This window comes from Vigna unguiculata, chromosome 3 (genome assembly GCF_037176805.1).
Source record: "Vigna unguiculata cultivar grain cowpea cultivar isolate G323 ecotype 2 chromosome 3, ASM3717680v1, whole genome shotgun sequence".
Classification (NCBI taxonomy): Eukaryota; Viridiplantae; Streptophyta; class Magnoliopsida; order Fabales; family Fabaceae; genus Vigna; species Vigna unguiculata.
The window spans coordinates 51,974,525-51,983,961 of NC_140794.1; the positions used below are offsets into that span (position 1 = coordinate 51,974,525).

At 32.3% G+C, this 9,437-nt stretch overlaps 1 protein-coding gene across 2 annotated transcripts; it reads right to left on the minus strand.

The window, feature by feature from the left end:
* Nucleotides 1-2,254: 2,254 nt before the first annotated feature.
* Nucleotides 2,255-7,284, minus strand: LOC114179066 (Serine carboxypeptidase S28 family protein). Of its 2 annotated transcripts, XM_028065269.2 has the most exons (10): nt 6,842-7,282; nt 6,542-6,728; nt 5,739-5,872; nt 5,531-5,643; nt 5,307-5,430; nt 4,384-4,533; nt 4,085-4,240; nt 3,278-3,357; nt 3,115-3,164; nt 2,255-2,623 (listed from the first exon to the last, which is right to left on the minus strand). In XM_028065269.2, the coding sequence occupies exons 1-10, from the start codon at nt 7,226-7,228 to the stop codon at nt 2,484-2,486; spliced, it is 1,521 nt and encodes a 506-aa protein (XP_027921070.2). In that variant the 5' UTR covers nt 7,229-7,282; the 3' UTR covers nt 2,255-2,483. The 2 variants fall into 2 exon arrangements, with proteins under 2 accessions (XP_027921070.2, XP_027921071.2); XM_028065270.2 differs by lacking the exon at nt 4,384-4,533 and having other exon boundaries at nt 6,842-7,284.
* Nucleotides 7,285-9,437: the final 2,153 nt, after the last annotated feature.

Sequence of the window (9,437 nt, forward strand, 5' to 3'; positions counted from 1 at the left end):
TGTATCTAATTTCATTTTTTTCATAAACAAAAGGAAAACACACACAAATGAGTGTGAGAAATCACTACAATATATAAAAAATTAAAAAATAATTGGAAAAAAATTAAAAAATATTTTTTAATTTTTTAATTCTTTATTATATTTAATTTATGTTTTATTATTTATTAATATTAAATATTATACTTTATAAAATAAATAAAAATATATTCAATTAAATTTTCATGAATTTTCAACATTTTCAATATATATAATACATAATTTAAAACATTTTAAAATAAAATACATAGTTTAATTTTTTTTAAATAAAATACATAAGTAAAAAAATTTCAAAAAAAAATAGGGGGCCAGGGCACCCGCCTACCCCTCTTATAATCTGTCATTGCATCCACCACAAACACTACCAAAATGAGGACAAAAATGTATTTAAGTCTTAAAATATCAAACAGTATATTTTTAATGCTCAACAAAGAACAACACAAAAAATAAAGCAGTAGAAAATCTGGACTCTAAAAAAAACAAGTTTACTTCACTTTTTTTTTTTTTTTATTTATGTACAGGGCTTTTGGGAGCTCTTCCATAAGAAACTTGGTAGGTTTATGCTATTTACACTTTTGGCAGTCACCTTATTTTACCCGAATGAAGAAACTCAATAAAAACTGGATCTTAGCTTTAAGAACTATACAATATATTATCGTTGGAGATGGCCTTGTTAAACTACATTTTTTTTTGTTGCCAATGGCTAAAGATCACTGATCAGAGTTCACGATTAATATGATTTTTTTTTTATATAATTCCCTACTACTACATCATTGTAAGGAGAAGGACATATTATCAACAAATCCACTCTATTGCTTTTAATTTTAGTTATTTCAAATTGGACATCTTAAATATTGTTTTCACTTTAAAATAGTTTAAAAGAATAACATTCACTGTCATTATTTGTTAGGAATAACAATAGAATAAAAATTAATAAATAAAAACCATATATTTGCCTCATAAAATGAATTAAAATTTTCAAAAATTGTCATATGATAAATTAAAATTCAATATACTACTTTTTGTATTTCACATACTTACTGCTAAATGTGTACTTAAATCATCATATCTAATAAGATAATAATGTGATACAACATGGATCAATCCAATTAGTAAGCTCACAAGGAATTTGGATTCTATGTTGGATTTTATTTTGTTGTTCTTCTATTGTATCTTCATAATATACTGATTATGACTAATTTTGACGTTTTAAAATATATTAAAAAGATATTTAAAATATCAATACAATGTATTGTTAATGCTCAGCAGAAGACAGCACAAAAAGAATAGTAAAAAATCTGGACTCGTTCACTCACAAGACACTATAAGGAACTCCAATAGATGAAATTTTTCATTTAATGAGTCCATAGAATAATTATATGTTAGTCAGGACACTTTTTGATCTAAAATCATTTCTATTTAGGGTTGTAGCTGATGTAAATGAATCGAGAACAATTTTAATATTCTAATTTTTCCTTTCAAATTCTCGTATCTTAATATAGTTGTAACGAAAACCTAATAACCTATCTTAGTATGTTAGGAGGTTCTTTGAATCTCTTTAGTTGTTTCATCTCATAACAAAGTTGGACAAATGTGGTTGGATCCCTATAATTGTTAAAACCAAAATTTAAGGCAAGCAATATATTTTTCTTTGTTACACTAAGTACTATCATTCAAAGAAACAACATCACCAAAATATCTGATCCAATTTTTCTATCAATGTTATTGATTTCCAAACATGGAAGATGAATGAACCTCTAATGATTGTTCCAGAAATTATATCATTAAAAAAGAAAGTATATCACCATTAATTCTATGCTCCACATGTGCTCATAAACTTAAATGATACCTTTTGACTCAATTTAGGGTCTTTAGTTGCATCAATTTCATAAAGTTGTAACTATTTTATAAACTTTTTTTATTGCATATTTTGTATTCTCCCCAACGATAGATAAATTCTTCCATTGTAATCATTGTTGATCTTAGTTATTTGACTACTTGTTCATCTCATTTATACGACATTTGAAGTTTTTTCTTATAACAAGCATATCTATTAGAAGTTATAACATCATCTTCCTCTTGGTTGATTTTTAATCTTCCTCGAATTCCTTGTGTGTAGCAACCTCCTTTGTTTGCATTTCTTTCTAGTAGCATTTCAGATGTTAGTTATCAACCTGGGGAAGGAGAAAAACTCAGACAAAAAACTCAACTCACAACATTTGTAAAACATGATTACTTTCATAGAGAAGGGAGCTTGAGAATAATGAAATGAAACAAGATACAGCGTTTGAAGGCACACTTTAGTTCGTTTGGGTGCACTATACATACATACATATATATAATTTAGAAATAATGTCCTTTTATAATTAGACGTCCAGAAGGTTTCTTTCATCACAAGCAAACGTGGCTATACAGAATAGCTATGAAGCAAATAGTAGATAGATCTGTTACATATCAAAAATAGCTTTATTTTTCTGGTGGTAGTCACTGATCCACCCTTCTATTAGCTTTATCTCAGTCTCCCTCTGCTCTACCAACCAACGAGGATCATTTTGAGTCGAAGGACGTAAATCTATGTGGTGCGCACCTAAGAAACAGTTTAAGAAAAAAAAAATTAAGTAACTTTTGACATCAATAAATTATTCAAGGAAAAGAATATGTTTTTAATTATTATGCTTTTGGTCAAACGTAAATATCGTTCCTATATTGATGAATTTGGTCTCAAATTCTAGAAAACATTTGGCTTTAGTTCATATTCTCTAAGAATTTATTATTAGCAGAGCCTAAATCTATCAACATCAGTAAAAGGACCTTGATAATGATTGACTAAGAGTATAAGAACTAAAAACACTTATTTTTTTCATGTTTTAATGTTATCAACAAGATTGAGAACTCTTAGGAACTCACTAGCACTCTATACTTTTAAAAGTTTTATGAGGAAGTTTCATGTAATTGTTCAATCTATAAACCAAAACAACAGTAGTTATAACAGTGACACGTATGGAAAACTAAACAAAACAATAGACTCAGATACATACAGCAGGAAATTAACAATTTCAAAATAATAAATGTTTTTACCTTCTTCAGTGACAAGTGAAACAACACTTTCAGATATATTCTGCAAAACGCTGTACCAGAAACAATTTGCGTGTTGGAATTTGATAACATCTCTCAAAGATAACTTCTTGGAAAAATATAAAACATAATAGCCAAGATATTTACAGAATAAATAATATATCACCTTCCACCACTCCATGGATCCAAGAGACCATTTGAGAAAATTATATTACTTCCAAATTTCTTCAAGGTGGTATGGATATCCTTCAAACAAGATGCCCAGATCAGATTAAAACAGCATTTTATCAGAATACTGCTTTTTAGTTTTAATTGATGATGCTTCATGCAATCAATCTATTCGAATAAAATCACCAAGGGATAGGACCATTTATTTCAAAGTATCAGCTATCTTTCATTCATTTTCTGGCAGAATGAATTTGTGTTGCAAGTAGAAAGAAACTTCTGACAAAATTGATATAGGCAGATCTACAAACGCAACGTTGTCAAGCCAGAATATAAAAAAGTGAAATGCAGTCACCTCGATAATCATATTACAGGTTAACACATCAGCGGGTGGTTTAATACATGCAAGAGTACATTTTTATAGAGAAGGAAATCTCATTATTATCAGAGTGACGATGGCACAGAATATGCATGTTATAAGTTTTTCTATATTAGCACACTATTCACTAGGTCACCCAAAATAACTGTCTACACTATGCTCCATAGCATATATTGTTTCCTCTTTTCTTCGATCATATATTCGTCCAAGTCAGATTTAATATCAAGTCACCAAACTCTTTCACAACTAGAAAAATAAATAACTATCTCAGCCTTTCCACACGCCCTAAAACTTGTAAAATTGACTTTTATTTTAGGAGGGTGGGGGCGCAGGGGAGGAAATTATAAACTAAACCAGAATATCAAATGATGATAAAAAATTTTAGTTTCAATAATGGAAATGTAACTTTAACAGTAATTATTTCCTTACATGCCCGCCAAATTCTGTAGTAATCCATTTTGGCCTTGGCTTCACTCCATAATCATTCCAGCATTCCTCTTGAAAAGAAGTGTAATTATACTCATACGGTGGAAACATGCTGGAATCCTGATTGCTAGACATTGGCATAACCATTTCAGTGCAAGCCTATACAATGAAAAAGAAAAATGGAACAAACTAGGATTAAAGAAGACACATTACTCAAGCATTTGCGCTACTGGGCCTCAATACTTATTCAGCAACTAGTGAAATTAAAAGGAGAAAAAACATGTAATGTAACTCTTGTAAACCTGCCAATCCCAACCACTCATGCCATGAGGATCATCATCCAGTTCAAAACATTTTTCTTTTCCAGTATAATTGTAGTAGACATTCACTCCTTCATATATTCGCTCTAGAATATTAGTTCCAGCAGGAAACCCATCAATCCTCTTACAAACCTATAAAAGACCATATATATAATCATATTGATTGGTGAAGACTCAATCAAGCCCAATTGTATCCTCAAATTTTCAGCCAAAGAGAAAGGAGAGAAGAGTTCAAGTGAGCATGGAAAACATGGTGTCTCAAGGAGCATTGAAAGTATGGCCCAAGCATGTATTACACATCCTAGATGACAGCCGCATGGGAGAAAACTCCAGATTTAAATTTGAATTTTCAGAACTATAACTATATATAGCCGTCTCCTTTATTTGTAATGCACAATGGATTGAATGAAAATTTCAGTTTTTTGAGCATTTTTCTCATGAGAAAGTGATCATTCCTTTGACTATAATATTAATATCCTAGAAATTCTCCAATACACTTATCTTGAGTTTAATCTTAAGTGACGTATTCTCCATTTTCAGTTCTTCTCCGTCTTTTCTATTTCTTTTAGTTTCATTACTTACCTTGTTATTTTTCTTTATATTTCATGCCGCTTTCTATTCCATTTTCAGATCATATTGTTTCCTTTATTCATTTTATGTTCTTATTTCAATTATTGTTCTTTTGTTATTTAAATCCATGAAGCAAAGCCGATCATGAATCCTTCATATTATGATCATGAATCCTTCATATTATAAGGCAAAGTTGCAGTTCATTATATGGTTATTGTGATTCAAGGATATTTAAATTATGAAAGCTTTCAATGCCGAATTGTCTTCTATTACTAAAGGACTTATATCACTAATAAGTGGTATAATGATCATATACTAATCAAAACCATACTAACCTCCCTGATAGGGTGTCCAGGCAAAGTCATCAAAAAATCAGAAGGATATGGGTAGTTCACCATCGCTAAATAACTATATGCAGACTCCAACCAGTCATACAGGTCTCCAGTACTCTTCAATTTCCTTCAATTAGCTTGACTAAATGAGTACAACAGAAAAATAACAAAACATGGATATCACCACTCACAATCATGTCATGCAGACATATTTCTAAATGCCTTACTGACATAAGTTGAAGGTTTTCGTCAGGCGCTCAAGACCATTATACGTTTGACCCGTAGATGTTATTTCATTCCAAGATTGTTTAATATAGTTAAAGCAAGTGAAACTTTCACGCTGTGGACATAAACAATGGAGTAAAACCGTTAGTATAATATACTAATCACCACATTGACAGATACCTGAACAATGGCGTAAACGCATTGACTTACCTTAAAATTATTTGAAACAATGTTATAGAATGTTTCCGGTGGCACGATGTCTTCAAATTGAAGAATCGGAGCAGAAGAAGCAAGTGCTCCAACAGCAATATGAGGATACTTGAGTCTCATCCAAGCAGCCAACACTGCAAAACAATGTTCAAAAGGGTTATAAAACTATCTATTCACCATTCATAATGACCTGTTTAGGTTTGCTCAAATCATATATATATTTTGTCTTTGATTTTAACTAAGTCCTAAAATTTAGCAGTCAGTTTTTTCACAAATTCCTATCTCTTTACCTATTACTAAGATTTTTGGCTTTTTAGAATGCTGTAGACTTGCAGAAGAGAAAAGTTACTCCCACTTCGACAAAGACGTAACTTTACTTATTCAACTAAAGTGGAATAACAAATCTCTAAATGATAAATACGTCACTATTGCAAGTTTATTAGTAGTTCCTATAGAGGATTAGATGTGAGAAATACCACTTAGTTATGGCTTGGAAGTAATGCCCCATACTACACGGTATTACTAATGTGAAATCTCAAAGAGGATTGAACACCATTGAACATCTCGAGAAAGAAATTTCCATGACTGAATATTTGTGAGTAATTCAATGAGAACTTACAATTAGGTGACTTCCAACAGTAACCACTGGACTCTAGTACAAGGTTAGAATTTGAATTTAGACATACTCAAAATCGAAACTCAGCTCCGTAACATAACAGAGGGTTGCCCCCACTCATTTAGCAGTTCAATTATTTGGCCATATCACAAGCTAACCTGAGATCTCCGGTAATAGTGTTACTTACTTCCACCATATGATCCTCCAAACAACACAACGGGGCAATCCTTGGCCGAGAAATTTTGCTTCAGATCAGTGATGAGAACGGAAAAATCAGCGAGCGCTTGTTCGGCGGTGAGATACGACAAGGTAGTGGCATCCTTATACGCTTCCTTTGCACTTCCGAAAGGCGTAGACTCGCCGTAATATCGATGCTGTCACATTCACGCGCGTAGAAACAAGTTGTGAAATCGTGAAATTTCGTTTGACAACAATTAGTGAAGTTGAAGGTGGATAATTTATTAAGCTAAGGAAGCGGAAGGCTTACTTCGGGGAAAACCACCATGGCCCCGAACCGAGGGGCGAGTTCCCAGACGAAGCCAGTGTTCTGGGCGAACCATTCGATGTCTCCTTCGTTGCCGCAGTAGAGGAAAATTGGGCCCAAGCGCTGGGGGCCCACCCAGTGTTCGGTGCTGATGAGGTAACGCTGCGAGAACGTTGGTAGCTCCGAGAAACTGAAGTGGTCGAGGCGCTGTTGGAAGTACCTGGTTTCGTAATGAAATTGCGGTGGCGCGAAATGGTTTCCTGTTGTTGCCAATTTTCCTAGGAATCGCGGGGAATGCTTCAACGCCTGTGATTTTGCTGAGTAAGAGACCAGGATGATGATTGCAACACTGAACACAAGCGTGCTCAAATTCAATCTGTGTTCTCCCATTGTTGCCAAGCTCAACCAGCGTGCCACTCGCACAGTCAATTACAAAGTCACGTCCTCTGACTACGAAATTCCAACATGTACATTTGGGCTATGGACCTTGGTTCGCGTTTGGGCCGTAGTACTATGTTTTTTCTTTCAGAACCATGTTTTAGATGTTCAATAATGCAAAAGTTGTTGTGGACCCAAAATCCTTGCATGTACATGAGCTAATTCTTATTGCACCCCGTCATGTCCATATGCATTTCTACTGAGAGTGCAGAAAAACAAAAATACCCCTAGCAAAAATTTAATCATACTCGGGAATTGCTTTTATCGGCATAATCATATTTGGGATTGACTATAAAACCAATTAATCCTATTTGGGATAAGAACATCATGCAAATCATTTCCGATTAAAGCAATTCGTAATCATTCATATCTCTTTTAAGTTTCCTATGCTGCTTTCTACTTCTTCTTTTTCTTTCTTTAATATGATGTTGAATAATGATACACAATCAAAACTCTAAGGAGGGTTGGGCCATTTTTATTTGTATTGTACATCTATTTTTCTTTTACTTCTTCGCTATTTAATAAGTCATTTACAAATCAAGCAATTCAATTTATTTTTTTTATAACATGAGATGTCAAAGTCATTTTTTAAATGATTTTTAAGTTATTGATTCATAAAACTTTAAGGTTAAAGAATAACGCCACTCAAATCAAGAAATCTAAGAAAAAAATGACCGTAAAGAAAAATATTTACTAGATTCTCGCTAATATGGTTCATCCATTGCTTTTTTAACATTAGAATTTTGTACATTAATTACTATAAACTTTTGCTTTTGCTTTGGCAATAACTGGTACTTATTTATTTTTAATATTTTGTTGATACATGGACATAATATTCAATATTCATATTAACAATTTAATTTAAATTAGAAAATATTAAATATGAATGGCAGGAAACCACTCCAATGCGTCATCACAGTATATGAGTTTTATTTAGCTTTAGCGTAATATTGAACTACTTGATACATGAGTTGGTAATTCTGAATAATTCATCATTAATTTGTTTTCATTTTATTCGCATTATCTTAATCCGTCTCTATCTAGAAGAGTAGAAGAATCTGCGTAGATGTTTTGAAGGGACCAGGTGGTATTATTTGGGAGAATGAGAAACTAGTGACCACAGTGAAAGCACTATTATTAAAGTGTGCCATAAACTGGGTTTATGCTTGGAATATATGCAAATATATACCCTAGTAGTAATTGGAAGCTTCTATACTGAATTTATATATATTCTGTGCTAGTGTAGCACGTAAGAATAATCACAGGTCAACCTTCAATTTTCATAATTTGCACTAATGAGCTCGGAATCAGGATTATACGATATAAAGATGCTTATGCTGTTTGACATACCAAATTACTACCTTTCAAAACCATTGGTATAGTGAAATCCACGACAGCTGGATCCTATAGCAATTGGAATTATATTCTTGTGTACATTTTGCACTCCATTAGGGGCACACAACCACCCTTGGATCATCTAAACAGGGTTCTATGTGCCCTATAAACCCTAACAACCCATGCTTTATTAACACGTTCGCATGATGTAATGTCAAGTAATCAAACGAGAAAGAGAAAGTTTTTCAAAATTAAAAAAGCCTTGATTCTACTCATGAATGTATATTAGGTGTTTCCAGAAAAATAGAATTGAATCGGTTCTGAAAGCTGAGGCTTTAAAATTGAGAAGATTATCAGCGATATATATATATATTCTTTTCATATTGAGAAAAAAGTTCGGTTTATACATGCAAAAGACAATTTAATTAACTAAAGCGTTGAGATTCTGTATACAATAAAATCATTCCGAGAACGATGTTTTCAGACCGAAGTATGTTGAGTCATCAATACAACACTGACAAATAGTACCGTGTATTTAATAATTTTGTCCTATTATGGTTTGTCAAACATGCATTGGAATTCGTTCTGTTGTTCACACTGTGTGTATGTAAACATGAGTCATCTCGGAGAATAAAGACAATATAACCAGATCTTTCAGGAACTTTGCGTCACCAAACTAATACTTTCCCTTTTTTTAATCACCATAATATTATTCCAAATTCTTTTTCTTAATTTTTGTGAAAAGGTGTAAAAAACTATTTTTAAGCAGTTTTTTTCTTCCTTCTTTGATCTATAAGGCACTATATCCAAATTTACATTATGATTA